At 39.5% G+C, this 16256-nt stretch overlaps 1 protein-coding gene across 7 annotated transcripts in view; it reads left to right on the plus strand.

The window, feature by feature from the left end:
• The window catches only part of cnot4b (CCR4-NOT transcription complex, subunit 4b), a 120864-nt gene that overhangs the window by 36498 nt on the left and 68110 nt on the right, over positions 1-16256 (plus strand). For all 7 annotated transcript variants that reach the window (XM_055650365.1, XM_055650364.1, XM_055650369.1 and 4 more), the window contains exons 2-5: positions 11249-11470; positions 12127-12324; positions 13160-13246; positions 15076-15177. In XM_055650365.1, coding sequence (XP_055506340.1) covers positions 11297-11470; positions 12127-12324; positions 13160-13246; positions 15076-15177 — 561 coding nt within the window. In that variant the 5' untranslated portion in view covers positions 11249-11296. The remainder of the gene's footprint in view (positions 1-11248; positions 11471-12126; positions 12325-13159; positions 13247-15075; positions 15178-16256) is intronic.

Consider the following 16256-nt stretch of genomic DNA (forward strand, 5'->3'; position numbering starts at 1 on the left):
TATAATGTAACATTCAATACACTTGATTGACCTTTCATGTCTGCTGTTCTCCTGAACTGTTAATTCTCTTAATATCTGAAAATATTTCTTCGTGTCTCCAATACGCTCAACATTTCATACTTTCCCTTTCTGGGTCGTGATTATATTCCCTCAGTAAATAAATTGCTTCTCGTTCCTTATTCTGGCACTGTCCTTGGTTCTTGGCATTACTCTATGTCAAGAAAAACATTTGCACAGCTGAGTGAAATCACCTGTATATTTCTAAAAACAGAAGAATGTAGATCAAATTTATTCTATCTTTCCTCAAGACTGGTTCATCTTCTCGGGAAGCAATCTGGTGAATCTTTTCTGAACTTACTATGTGTATATTTTTTCTTGGCGAAGGATTCCAGATATGACTGCACCACGGCACAATATTATTTTATTCAAATCCCCTTTTAATGAAAGCCAAAGTATTGCTTATCTTCCTGACTGACTGCTGAGCCTGCATGCTAATTTCTGTACAAACGCTGTGCACCGCTGGAGTACCAATGACATCATGTCTTTGGCCATTATTTATCAAGATGCTTTGGCTTTCTATTTTATTCAACCAAAGTGAACTACTTCTCAATTTTCCACACTAAATGTGCCTAAATCCCTCCCATTCACATTGCTTTATATCCTCCTAAAGCCCAGAATGGCATGTTGAGAACTAGGTCAAATTCCAACTTTCATGGCCAATGTGGACCGAAGGCATGTTTCAGCATTATTGTATAATTTTATGAAGCTGACTCTAGACCCTAGTCAGTCTCGTCATGCAGTCACAATCAGCTAGCTTTATATCATCAGCCAATTTGAATGATCCTTTATATCATCAGCCAATTTGAATGACTAATTATTACCTGGCCACATACTCATCTCCCCGCTACCTTCAGGTAGAAGGTACAGGAGCCTGAAATCTGCAAAATCCAGGTTCAGGAAAAGCAGCTTCCCCACAGCCATCAGGCTATTAAACTCAACTCAAACAAAACTCTGAACATTAATAGCCCATTGCATTTTAATGGGCTATTAATGTTCAGAGTTTTGTTTGAGTTGAGTTTAATAGCCTGATGGCTGTGGGGAAGCCGCTTTTCCTGCCTATCTGGGCCACATGATAATAAACTCTCTTGAATCTCTTACCTATTCTGCAAGTTATAACTGTAAAAAAAGTTAAGTTGAAGATTAGCTTGTGAACCAGACTGACGCTGTCCAATTCTATTATTTTCAAAGTATTTTGTTACTTTATTAATAATTATTTTGAGCATTTAACCAGCCCAAATGGCCCATAGTTCTTTTTTCCATCTTCATTAAATAGTGGATTGCTGCCTTTTCTGCTTTTCAGTCCAAGAAGCCATTTGAGAATCGTATGGAATTTCAGAAAAGTGCAGCCAGTGCATCCCTTGGTTCCATCGCTAATGCCTTCACAAACTTGAGTTGCATGCCGTTAGTTTTGAGATGGATATAATTTTCTATTTGCTTTTTGCAGTAGTAGTTTTCAAAAACACTTTCTTTAAACTTTACTCTAGATCTCCAGCTCTCCATTCGACAATTTCTTGGGAAATAGTGTAGAATTTCTCGTTTGAGGTATCCACATGAGCATTCTAATCTTCTTTTTACATATATCAAAATTCTTATAACATTTTTCTTTCTTTTGCCATCCTATCTTTATGTTCCCTCTACCCTGTCTTTATTAATTCCTTAAACTTGCCAAATTGTAAAACATTTTTACTTCAGGCTCACTATTTTCGAGCATCATCGTGTAGCTTTTCCTTTGATCTAATATTCAACATTTTGCAGCCAACAACCTTCTCGGCTGATCGAACAATGCGCTGCAGCCTCCGGATGTCATGTTTGGTGGCTGAGCCAAACCAGACAATGATGGAGAAGGTGAGGATAGACTCTATGATGGCAGTATAAAACTGGACCATCATTGCCTGTGGCAGATAGTGTTTGCCGCAGGAAGTACACAGGAAGCACAATATTAACCACTCTTCAGTCTAGTACATCACCAGTGGCTAACAAAGATACTAATGGCTCTGCAAAGGCCTCTGATTTCTTTCTTCCCTGCTTTCCCAGTATCTAAGGGTGCACTTGTCCAGCCCCAGGGATTCATCTATCCTTATTTCTAACTTCCCTAACTTTCTCGATTTATATATCAACAAGAAATAGTTATTTAAGATAATGCAGGTTATTTAAGACCGGGATAGACACAATATGCTGGATTAACTCAGTGGGACAGGGAGCATCTCTGGATAGAAGGAATGGGTGACGTTTCGGTTCAAGAGCCTTCTTCAGACTTCAAATAGTTTTTCTTTATTATAGAAATAATTATTCTGTCAGCTGTGGAGGTCTTCCTTGGCCTGCCAGTCCCTTTGCGATTAGTAAGCTCACCAGTGCCCTCTTTCTTCTTAATGATGTTCCAAACAGTTGATTTTGGTAAGACTAAGGTTTGGCTGATGTCTCTAACAGTTTTATTCTTGTTTCTCAGTCTCATGGTTTCTTTGACTTCATTGGCACAACTTTCATCCTCATGTTGATAAACAGTAATAAAAGTTTCCAAAGGTGATGGAAAGACGGGAGGAAATACTATGAGCTGAGAGCTCTCTTATACCTGCATTAAGGAAGCAATTAAACACACCTGAGCAATTACAAACACCCGTGAAGCCATGTGTCCCAAACATTATGGTTGGAGGGAAATGGAAATGGGGGGACTATATAAATGTATAAACTCAGCTGGAAATTCTACATGGTGAAACCAAAATGGATCAAAAATTGCCCTTGTTATAATCTGACAATATGCACTTTACCCGCATGTGATTTTTTTCTATTATAAATCTCAAATTGTGGAGTACAGAGACAAATAAATAAATTACGGGTCTTGGGAGGGCAGTGTAGGTGACGAACAGCAATGGGCTCGGTACAGATCCCTGAGGCACACCACCAGTCACATGGTGACTGATTACATGTAGCATCTGAATAAGTAAAAGTTTCCAGTCAAAACATTTCATTTGGTATGTTAGTTTTTTTTTTAATGCTTTGATCTATTCTTTTAAATTGCGTCGGACAAGTTTAGCTAAGTATGTCTAATTGGCAGTCATTGCTGTGCTGTATGAAATGTGCTGATCTGTTTCTACATCTTTGTATTTAACCAAATTTTCTAAGATGATAGCACTGACAGTCTTCAAGATTATACCCAGCTATTCAGTAAAAAAATGAAAGTAAGAAAGGATGTATTTGAATTTTTAATAGCCCTTCAACAGATTTCTGTTCTAAAGCACAAGTTGAAGGAATGAAAAGGAATTACAGTAATTCATGTGGGTGAATGAAATTGATGAGACATTTGGTCGATAATACAAGCTCCAATGTGGAAACCTTCAGGGATTAAGTCCAGCACACATGATGAACAGCTGCCCGAAGACAAATTCCAGAATTAGTAATCAGAATTCAGTTAATTAAGAGGGGAATAAGAAAGTTGCAGTGATGATAAAATATTTTGTATTTCTTTTCACAGTGGACACGAGTAAAAAAAATTAAGAATTAGGATGGTAAAAAGAAATCGCCTGCAATGAGACTTTAAACAAACTGAAGGTAGACAAATCCTGTGAATGTGACTGTCTGTAATCCAGGGTTTTCAAATAAATAAATGGCACAATATGTATGTTAGTGATTTTGATTGAGTTAGATTGATGGAAAATTCCAGCACAAAGGTTGAAGAAATGAGAGAGAAATGGAGGGAGAAAAGGAGTTAATTGATTTTTAAATATGTTATTAGGAGAGACTTGGGTTGATTTATTAAGAAACTATAGTCAAAGTCAAAGTATCCTTTATTGTCATTCAGGCCTTTCAGTCTGAACGAAATTTAATGCCTTGCAGTCGTACATTTTTTTGCTGAGGGTAACATGTCAAGTTGCAAGAAGGTCAGAGTCTGGGTCAGTAAATTCAGTTGTCCTGTTTGGTGGGAACAAAGGCAGAAAGTTACCTAAATATTATTTGGGTATTACCTAAACTAGATTGGCAGGTGGGGATGGGATCTCGTACCGGACCGAGGCAGATGAGAGGTTAGAAGTTGGTATGGAGGGTGGTGAGGGAAACGTTAGTGGACAGAATGGGCAGGTGAAAGGTGGAGAGCGAGGAAGGAGGGTTGGTTTAAACTGCACATATTTTATTGCAAGGGGCCTGACGGGTAAGGCAGATGAGCTTGGGGCATGGATAGGTATGAGCGACTGGGACGATATAGCCATTACTGAACCTGGTTAAGGGAGGGGCAGAGGCAGCTCAATGCTCCAGGGTATTGGAGATTCAGGAGAGATGGGTGAGGGGGAAAAAGAGGATTGTTGGTTGGAATGTCACGGCAGTGGTCAGAGATGACATTATGAACGGTTTGTCTGGTGAGACTATATGGGAGGAGCTGAGTATTTCTCCTCTATTTACCGAGGAGAAAGACAGTAGGACGAAGGAACTTGAGGCAGTCAATAGAAGTGTCTTGAGAGCAGTCAGTGTTACCGACGAAGAAGTACTGAAGGTACTTCGTGTATGAAGATAGATCCAGGGCTTAATCGGATATCTGAGGACATCTGAGGACATTTCCTCATAGGCTCCAAAGCCACATCGGCAAAATCAATAACCCCACTCACCATCGACAGCACCACTATCTCCCCAGGCCCGCAACCTTGGCGTGATCTTTGATTCCACCCTCTCCCTTGAGCCTCACATCCGCCATGTCATTAAAACCTCCTTCTTTCATCTCCGCAACATCGCCAAACTCAGACCCTCTCTCACGCCTCCCGCTGCTGAAAGACTTATCCATGCCTTCATCTCCTCCCGACTGGACTACTGCGACTCACTTCTCCTTGGCATCAGCTCCACCAACATCAACCGACTCCAACTGGTCCAGAACGCAGCCGCCCGACTCATCACCCACAACAAATCCTGGCATCACATCACTCCAGTCCTCAAACAACTTCACTGGCTTCCCATCTCCCACTGGATCAACTACAAAATCCTGATCCTCGCCTACAAAGCCCTCCACCATCTGCCCCCGCCCATATCTCACTAACCTCCTCTCCCCCTACCAACCCTCACGGTCCGTCAGATCCACATCAGCCGGTCTCCTCTCCATCCACAAGTCCAACCTCCACAGTTTTGGGGACAGAGCCTTCTCCAGGGCAGCTCCCAGGCTCTGGAACTCCTTCCCCCAACTGATCCGCAATTCCGTGTCCCTCACCATCTTCCAGTCCCGCCTCAAGACCTATCTCTTCACCATGCCTATCCTTAGCCCCACGTCCCCCTCCCGATCTGTGCATTAATTGCCTCGTACTGTTTTGTATTGAATTCTTCTTTCTTTTTGTGTACTATCATGTCTCCACTATACATCAACCGACTCAAAAATTTAGCAGGTAGAAAGAAAAACGTGTAAGGTGTCCGACGTGAGGCGCCCATAAATATGTCTCTCAATCTGAGTTTTTCCAAGGTTGATGAGGGCAGAGGGTATTTCTACACTGGCAGGCTCGACTTCCGCATGGTAGGCTGCTCTGGAAGGTTAGATCACATGGGATCCAAAGAGAGATAGCTGAATGGATAGCAAATTGGCAACTTGGAGTATTGACTGGCGAAACAGTCCTCGGGGGGCCTTAGTTTGTTCCCAGCATCTGCATTCTCTCTAAACAGGGCTTAAATTATAACTTCAAAATTGCTTCCTGTTATTCGGCAGCATTCAGGAGTTTTGGAAATAGAAGGCAAATAAATTCACCATAAGATTTTGGATGCATTTGTAAATTAGTACAATTTTCAAATATTTTGGAGATATGTTATTCAAATGGACAGGATTTTTAGACTGGCTGGGGCATTGCCAACAGTAGCATCTGGAAAATGGCCAGCCTTTCAATGCTCTCAGCTAGGGCTGAGGATGTGCGTGAGTGGAGTGTCTTAATGCGTTACGTTTGCCACATGGAGACACTCCTAACTATCTCTGTGATTTCAAAGTAGTATTACTTCCTGCAACAGAAGATACATAGGAATGGTCACCATTGTTTCTTGACCAGATTGATTGGGACCACTGTGTGACCATTGTAGATAGAAATATGTTTGGTCACACCCCTGCAAAAACCCCTGCTTCTGGATTGTTAAGCTGGTATATTTCCCATTATCATGTGACTATATTTCTGGAGCTAGTGTGCATCGCTGCTCACAGTGGTGCTCCCAATCTGGTTTGCTGGAACTATGTATGTAGGGTGCTACCCTCTTCTTGTTTCCCAGAATTGAAGAGTTTAGCCTTTTGTATCGCCACCCTCAATTTCCCAGAGGAGGGGTTTGCCGGCACTGGTGCTTTCAATGCTTTGCCTTGTTACAACCTTTTATTTCTTTGAGGCACATTTTTGGTTTCACCACATCTTCATTTCACATTGTGTGCTTTTTTTTCTGCTGTCCTCCGTACAGAGGTGAGCTGTTACTCTGTAGTGACACTGGGAAGATCTTGCTGCTTTGGACGTTGGCTGCTTTAAATTTGCAAATTGTTTTTCTTTGACTCTCTTGAGAGATCCAGTATCTTGGTTGCTTTTAATCGAGGCTGCTGCCTTGGGATTAGCTTCAAAGGTTGTTGTGACAGACTCGTAGCATATTTCATGCGCTTTTGCTCTTTTTAAAATAACCTCCTGGTTATTCTGCTTGCAATTACTGAGTTTCCTCTTGCCCTGCTCCCTCAGCATAAGTGCACATCAGTTAAACAAGTTGTAGACCAGCTGTGGTACCAGGGTTACAACATTTGGCTGTCTAGCAGTTGAGTGTTTGCAGGCCTTCCTTTCCACAATTTTGGCAGGCAATCACTTTTGGGAAATAGCTTAATGTCCAAGTTTTTCTATGTTAGACACTCTGGGTTGAATTGGAACATGTTCCCAATGTGCGACTGACTTTATATGAACATGAATGGGCTTCTGTAAGCTACCTTTGTGTCGAGTGACAGTCATTGCCACAGTTAGTTAAGACTAGAGTATTTCCCCTACCATGTGAGTAAAGCTTTTTCCAGGGTTATCAAACCACTGGTTGATTAGTGTCTCACATGCCAGTAAGTCTATTGCTGCACAATATTTTACAGGCATCAAGAAAGGTGCTTTATTAGGTTCTGAAAGATTCCTTTGAAATCATGCAAAATGAGGGTCATTATTAATAATAATAATAATATATTTTATTGTCATTGCACATAAGCGCAATGAGATTTGGTATGCAACTTCCATCCGATGTCATAATTTAAATAACTAATAAAGTGAAGGATGTGAAGTATTATCCAAAGCGGCTACTCCACAAGGAGATGTGGTTAAACAGTGAAAGATGGTTAAATATTTTGACTAATAATGGCTTTTTGTACGGACTCTAGTGTTCATCTCAAAATATTTTCTGTACATGGATTCATTTTGATTTAACACTTCAACTTTAGTTTGACCGCGTTCACAAGGAAAATAGGATCACTGACTTTCTGTTATAAGTCGAGAGTAATGCAAGAATGGCATGTTGGGTGTAATGATTTTAAGAAAATCAAACTTCAATTCAAATGATTCTGGAACTTGAGGCAATTAAAAACAGACTGGTGATGCAGGATCTGCACTTTTGGTTTTCCTTGTTTTAATAATCAGTTTGAAATAATATTTAACAGAGTCATGTATACTGACTGAATGACACGCTTTGTTGGTATTGGCATGCTGCCTGACCTGCTTCCTATTGCAAAGCTGAGACCAACCACATTTTTTTGATGTAAAGAATTAAGTTGTTTTGTAGCTTTGAATAATAAACGCTGACTTACAGAAGTGTGACCTGGAATTTGCTTACATCAGTGGAAATGGTTTATTTTCTGTACAGCCTCTGCAAGCATAAATAAAGATATCATACTCCTGTAAAGGCGGGGATCTTGCATTACAGCACAGTTCCTGGTCCTACTGGAGGAAATGAAAAGAAATAGACTGTGGCTAGGGTTTACTTATTCCACTGACTGCATAGAAATGTATGATGCAATCTGCAGTTAGGGCATCAACACAATGGCCAAGAGAATTGGAGGAATCATTGTAATGACAACCAGGGAAAAAAGTGTTTCAGGTGACGAATGTAAATCATAACACCTAAACTAAACGCCTTGATGTTGCCTTATTCAAAATTGGCTACAACACTCTGTTTTTTGTATACTACTTGATTAATTTGTTTAATTGCAATTACTTCATGGTGAATGATTGGAACATGGAATGGTTTTGGAACATGGCCTCTAATAGTTATAAGACATTTGAATCTACATGTTTGGATCAATTAAAATTAACCACAGAAGGAGGACTTTTCAGCTGTACTTAAGATTGGGCAAAAGCTTCCACTAAGGGCCTGTCCCACTTAGGCAATTTTTTTGTTGCGAGGTGACATCTGTTTGGTCGTGAGTAGTTGCCCAAAGATGTACATTTTTCTGGTCGCCGCTGGATTTTCAACATTTTGAAAATTTTAGGCGACCTGCTGCGACTATGACGGTTGCCGGCAGTCACCGAAAAAAAATCGCGTAAGTGGGTCAGGGCCTTTACCCTTTATCATTGTAACATAGTTTTGATGGCAAATAGGTGGATGCCTTTTTTTCTTAACCTTAAATTTCAAGTATGCTGGGACAATTATAACAGCTTTCGATCACCATTTTAATTGGATAGCAGTATAATTGGGTCACCTGAGGTAAATCTGATCGTAAGTTATTAACTCCATAGCGTTGGAGTTTTATTTCCCCAGCTGACGATAAAGGTGAGTGGTGAGAATTTATAAAATGTTACCTGATGTGGAAGTCCTGCCATCTGTCACCTATTGGCAGAAAGACAGACTTTTTGGCCAAAGTGACATTTAATGACTTCTATTCATAGACAACAGCTCTACTCGGACTGCTATTCATAGACTACAGGTCTCCTTTCAATACCATTATTCCATCCAAGCTCATCCCCAAACTCGTGTAACTCGGGTCAGCATTCACCTCTGCAACTGGATCTACAAATTCCAGACCAACCGTCTGCAACCAGTGAGAATAGATGACAAATCATCCTCGACAAATCAGCTCAACCATCTGTTATTTCTTATACACCCATGACGGTACAGCCAAATACAAAAGCAATTCAATTTACAAATTCGCAGATAACATCATCGTAGTGGGACAGATATCAAATAATGATGAGACTGAGTACAGGAAGGAGATTAAAACCCCCTATAACCTGGTCCCCAGACAACAACCTTTCCCTCAATGTCAGCAAGATAAAGGAAGTTGTGATCGACTTCAGGAAGTGAAACACTATACATAGCCCAGTATGCTGGAGCTGAAGTAGTGGTGGTTGAAAGCTTCAAGTTCATTTTAGTAAATATCACCAGCAACTTGTCCTATTGGCCATATTCAAACAATGGCCAATACCTCTACTTCCTTAGAAAATTTAGGAGGTTTGGCATGTACCTAACAACTCTTCTCGACTTCTGCATCTATGTCTTAGAAAGCATTTTATTGGGGGGCATCACAGCATGGTTTGGGAACAGCTCCATCCAAGACTGAAGGAAATTGTGGACGCAGCTCAGACCATCAATCAAACCAATCTCTCTTCCATTGACTCCATCTACACGTTACACTGCCGTGGCAAGGTCACCAGTGTGAAAACGCTTACCTCCAGATTGGGGAATATTTCTTCCCAGCTGTCATTGGGTGACTGAACCATCCTGTTACCAACTAGAGTGGTGCTGATCTACCATCTACATCTTGGAGACTATCATGCTATCTTTACTTGGACTTTTCTGGACTTTATCTTGCACTAAACATTATTCCCTATATCTATACACTGTGGACACCTTGATTGTAATCATGTATAGTCTCTCCGCTAACTGGATAGCATGGAACAAAAAAAGCTTTCACTGAATTGCTGCAGTGTGTTATGTGCAGGTAGTTCTGCTATGATGTGTATTTTCACAACACCAATAGGATATGATACAAGGGATGAATTGGGGAATGTTATTTGCGTTACACTGGCTAAATTGGTTTTCACATTGTTTCATTCGGAAGCTGGAGAACAACTTAAGTTTGGAAATTGACGAGCAATGAAAGCTATGTTGGGGAAAATGTCCAAGGGATAAAACCTGTTTCCATATAACCTTGCAGTTATCAGTGTCTCAATTTCACGTAAGATGGTTATTGAAGTTGACAAGCAAAGACGTCTATTGGCAACTTGTGCAATGTTAAACAATTTAAAAATATTAAATAATTTTAAATGTAGTCTTTAGTATTTTAAGCTTGCAGCAATAAAGTATTAAAATTTAAAATGCCTTTTTTTACTTTGAAATCCTGCAAGAAAATAACTTTGTTGCGTCCGAAACTGTCTTGGTCCTAATCCACTTCTCCAGAAATTGTATAGTACATGCAAGATGTTTCTTAATCCAAATCCAACATCCTGAAAGCAGCAATACCGAAGACTACTTTAAATTGGTCATTCATGCTACTTGGCTATAGTGGGCAGTCAGGGCAAAAAGGAAAACAGTTCACCCCCCCCCCCCCCCCCCCCCCCCCCCCCCCCCCACCACCACAGCCTGTTAAAATGATGGTTTACTGTACAATATACCAAATGGGGTGAGGTATTGCTGGGTGTGCTTTCTTTTAGTCTGGGTGCCTTGCATTGGGAGTAATTTCAGTTATTGAATTGTACAAAAGTAACTTTTCTGTTATTAGTGCAAAATCAGTGTTTGTGGAAACAAATTTCATCATGAATCCTAGAAATTATAAGATTTATCTCTCAATTATCAAGCTGGATTGAGCATTTCGGGTTTCATTTCATAAAACGGATATCAGTAAAAAGTTTAGACACTGCTATTTTAGATTCTCAACCATTGCAAGGATGAATTAAGAAGCAATGTATTGTCTTCCATCACAGTGAGGAATGTGGGATCCACTGTGATGGATGTTTATGTTGACTTTTATGTGGCTGTGTGTCTTGTTTTTCACTTAGTATGGCAGTATGGCAACACAAATTTCACTGTACCTTAATTTGGTACGTGTGACTATAAACTGACCTTGACCTAGTTAAGTGCACAATTGTGCTGCTAAATCAACACTTCCCACAAAATTGTTACTTTGGCTCATTAGTATATGATTTGAGTAAAATGTACAATTGTAAATTTTTTTGAAATGTTATTTTTAAAAAGTAATTGTGAAAACATGCTCCCCAAACACTAACTTTTTTTTTCTTGAAACACTCAGATTTGCGCAGTTTCATTGGTGAAGTTGAATATCCTGTGCATACTGGAGATGTCTCGCAGCCCTGACATGAAGGAGGACCCTGTCGAATGCCCACTCTGCATGGAGCCTCTTGAAATTGATGACATCAACTTCTTCCCTTGCACATGTGGTTACCAGATCTGTCGTTTCTGTTGGCACCGTATACGCACAGATGAGAACGGCCTCTGTCCAGCATGCAGAAAAGTAAGTTTGTTTAGTAGAAGCCACTCTCCAACCATAGCAATTTGAGATTCTGATTGTGCTAACATGGTCATCCCCTCTTAACATATATAAAAATAGAACTCTTGCCTTTACACTTATCTCTTATGCACGTGAAGTAGTTTGGCAAAAAGGTGAGAAATTAAAAGCACATCTATGAGATAATGGCTGTAGTTAAATCAAAGGTAGCCCTGGATTGCTGGAGAAATACATACTAATGTAGTTATGATTTACTGGATACTATAGGAGTTTCGTCTTTGAGGTTATTTTGGGCTGGTAACTCAGACAACTAATAACGGGAACCTTGCAAAATCCCAAGAATGAAGAGGGGTGAAAGGATGTTCCTCCAGTGCCTGAAAAACATTTCTTGAATGATCCCTTTCATGTGTGATTGAAACTGATATTTCTTGAAAGGGCCCACATGTAATTAAATTATTGAATATTTTGAATTCAAAATGCTTGAGGAGATATTTGACTATTAAGCCTTCCCGTGAGATGCTTCCCTGCACAATGTGTTTGGATGAATAAATCTTTTCCAAATGTTTTGCTCTGGGTACAAAACGGCTCATTGAGCAATGGGTTTGTTCCTTTCTAATCATGTAGACTGTATTTATGTCTCTTTCTTCTCCTCCTCCCCCTAGCCTTACCCTGAAGACCCTGCTGTCTACAAACCACTCTCTCAAGAGGAGCTACAAAGGATAAAAAATGAGAAGAAACAGAAACAGAATGAGCGGAAACAAAAAATCTCAGAAAACCGCAAGCATTTGGCTAGTGTGCGTGTTGTACAGAAGAATCTAGTTTTTGTGGTTGGTCTATCACAACGGTTAGCAGATCCAGAGGTAAGCCAAAGTTATTTTGCGTTTTATGTCATGGTTTTCACAACCTCTGAGTTTTCTAAAATACGTAATATTTGAGAAAGTGCATTTCAAATTCTTTTGAATGTGGGGAAACTGACCCACTAATTTGCTCAAAGGAATCATCAAACCTGCTGTTGTCCAGTTCAGATGTTAACTTGTGGATAAATATGATGAAACTACATCATATTACACATGCTGGGGCTGATGGGGTAATAATAGTCAGGTTTAATCAAACTGTAAAAATTGTATAATGTCAAATTAATGCCAAGGATGTCTTTGCAATAGCTTTTTGAGTATCATCATTAACATTTGCACTGTTCAGCTGATTGTTTATTTTGACCATCTTTCGACAGTTGTTCAATTTGGTCTAAGTATTCTTTTTCAGGTCCTTGCAATCACCAAAATATACAACAAACCTGTCCACATGTTGGTCTCTGCATATTAAAATTGTTACTGCAAATAAATTGTGAACAAAAAAATGTAATATTCAATTGGGGACAGTTGCATTGAGCCAGTATTCACCCATGAGACCATCATACAAATTTTATTTTGTATTTATTGTGAGCTGGACAATTTTGAATAATATCCTCCCAAACGTGTATTTTAGCAGCTCAGCATATGATGAAGCTTCTACCACATGGTTGTATGTTGGCTGACTAAAAAAAACTGCAGATAATTCCTTGTCGTTGGCCCATCTTGGTGTTTGTTGACACTTTATTGCTCATAGAATTGGTTTTGTACTCTTGTTGTTTAAACGTTTACATTAATCTGAGATTTTGAATTGAATCTCGGGCTAAAAATTGTACTTTTTTATCAGGTTTTAAAACGGCCAGAATATTTTGGGAAGTTTGGTAAAATACATAAAGTTGTCATCAACAACAGTACATCATATGCAGGTTCACAGGTAAGGTTACACAACATTAGCTAATTTATCTGTTAATTTTCTCCTTTATTTACTTCCTTTGGTATTTAGTACAGTCTGCCAGAATATGGCTGATAGATTTGCTGAACTGAGCCCACTTTTTTCATTCAGGGGTAATATCTTACTTTGAATAAAATGCATTTATCTACTCTATGTGGCAAATGTCAGAGCGCCAATATATTAGAAACGTTGGTAAATATGTAATGGAATTGCACTTAAAAATATTATATGATTCATGCAATGAAAAAATAATACCAGGTTTTCTGGAGACATGATACTGCAGATGATTAAATCTGGAGCAAAAAAAACTGCTGGAGAAACTCAGCAGGTCAGGCAGTATTTGTGGAGGTCAAGGAATAGTTGATATTTTGAATCAACACCCTCCAACAGGACTAATGCAGGCTCTTGATCCAAAACATTGATCATTCCTGGACTTCCACAGATGCTGATTGACCTGCTGGATATTCTTAAGTTAGGCAGTATATGTGAATAAAGGAGTTACTGTTTCATGTTGATGACCTGTAGTTTAGTTTAATGTGGAGATATAGTGTGGAAAAAGGCCCTTCGACCCACCAAGTCCACACCGACCAGTAATCCCCGCACATTAACACTATCCTATACGCACCAAGGTCAATTAATTATACTGAAACCATTTAACTTACAAACCTGTACTTCTTTGGAACATGTGAGGAAACCAGAGCTCCTGGGGAAAATCCACGCAGGTCATTGGGAGAACGTACAAACTCCATACAGACAGCACTCTGAATCGGAATCGAACTCGGGTCTCTGACACTGTAAGGCAACAACTCTACTGCTGTGCCACCGTGTAGTCGGCATATTTCCAAATATGTAAAACGTTAACCCATTATCTTTTTTGGCAAATGCTGCCTCACCATAAATTCCTGTCATATTCTGGTTTTGTTTCCTATTTCAAGCATTTGCAGGTTTTTTTTGGCTTTAATCTCATCAATGAGGTATTACTAAATATGATTAATATGCATCATCTGAATTCAGGCAAATTAGCAGATACATTTTCTGGAATATCAGAAGAGGATTGCTGTCAATCCTGAAGTTCAAAATGTTGAAAGAAGGTGTGATAGAAAATCATGAATAGTTCAGAGTCTGTAAATGCTTCCTTTGGCAGAAGAACCATTAACCGAAAGGCATAAATTGAATGTGTGTGTGTGTGGCAGAAAAAGCAGGCCTACTGTGAAGCATTTACTACAACAACGTACCGGTAGTGCACTTATTGATGATATTGTGGAGACGAGTTCATTAGCAGCACAATGGAGTTCTGAATGAATACTTTGATGGAAAATAGTTATTTTAAAACAAACCTCAAGGAGCTGGCCTGTGGGATTAATGGATTGTGATAAAATGGCAACGATCGGGAGGATACTATTTGACCCCATGATCATCTTGACGTCCACAAGGGCAGTGGAGCTATTCCACCTGTCCTGCACTTTGCCTGGTGCTCTGTCATTTTTATTGCTTTCTTACCTTTTACCCCATCCTTTATTATGATATTTAAATCTGCAGCTCATTCGTATTAATTGCATTTTGTGGATTTGCACACACTGGCTCTGTAGCTCTCCAAGATTCTTCCATTACTTCTTGGTTCTCTTCCAGTTAGTTCTCCATTAGTGTTGTATTCAAGTGCCAAAGAGCCAGCGCAGGTACAATCTGGCAATTTGACTCCATCAGTATTATATCATCTAATGCTCTAATTATTGCTGCCTTGTGTGATTGTGAATGTTTAAAAGCAGGATTTATTTTTTTCCTTGGTGCTAATTAAATTGTGTTTCTTCAAGGGTCCCAGTGCTAGTGCTTATGTAACCTACATACGGTCTGAAGACGCACTAAGAGCAATACAGTGTGTAAACAATGTGGTGGTGGATGGCAGGACACTTAAGGTAAGGAATTGCTTTATGGCCTCCTGCTTTAAACATTAATGCATGTTATATTTTGAGATCTGTAAGGGTCCTTGTATTGTATAACTGCAGTGCAAACAACCCAACACAAAATGAACTATCAAATTGTGAAATAAATAAGCAAACATGCATTTGCTGAGATAAAGGCCATATGGTAAAGAGCAGAATGGTTTCCAATAAAGATTTATGTACCCACGTCATTGCCAAAGCACAATTGCTTTGAGTTTTGAGCACTATTTGAGTATCCTGTGGTGCTCACAAAAGATAAATTGCCAGTTTTGCTGGTTATTGAAATAATTTCCAGAATATTACTTACAAGGCACTGTAAATTGGCATGTCGATAAAATTTACCTGTGTACGTTAGTCATAAGTCTCTAAGTTTCTGTAGCGTATCATGGAATAGAACACCGATAGATGCCACTTTTCCCCAAGTCCCTACAACCTCGGGTATTCATCTAATTCACTTTGTAAATTTTTAGAATTCCATGTAAATCATATGTATAAACTGTTAATATGTTAAAAGATTGATTCTCCTAATATCTGTTTGAGATGTTAGAAGCTGTTATGGGTTAGTCTATCTTTTATTTTAAGTGAAAGAAGAACTACCCTGTCGAAGTATCCTTTCAAATTGTTTTTAGTCATTTGAATTTGGTATTTGCATGTTTAAATAAAGATTTTGCATCAAAACCCAAATCTGTGTTGTATATGGTTCAGTCTCTTGTTCTGCGCAAAAAAACCATCTTCCTAAAAAATATAGTTATTCCTGAAATGAAACGGCCGCCTCGACCCGAAACGTCACCCATACCTTCTCCTCAGAGATTCTGCCTGTCCCGCTGAGTTACTCCAGCTTTTTGTGTCTACCTTCGGCCAAGTCACTGATCGCTTGACCTGTGCCCAATGGGGGAAATAGTGTTATGATGATCAACTAGCTTCCGTAGAATAAGCATGCATCTCTTGGCAAGCGCTGAACCTTGAAGCAGCTGCGTAACTGCAAACTATTAACACTATACCAAACAAAGACCAGTAATGCAAACCTGTATCATTTTTACTGTGTTGACAAT

The sequence above is a fragment of the Leucoraja erinacea genome, chromosome 19 (assembly GCF_028641065.1).
Source record: "Leucoraja erinacea ecotype New England chromosome 19, Leri_hhj_1, whole genome shotgun sequence".
NCBI lineage: Eukaryota > Metazoa > Chordata > Chondrichthyes > Rajiformes > Rajidae > Leucoraja > Leucoraja erinaceus.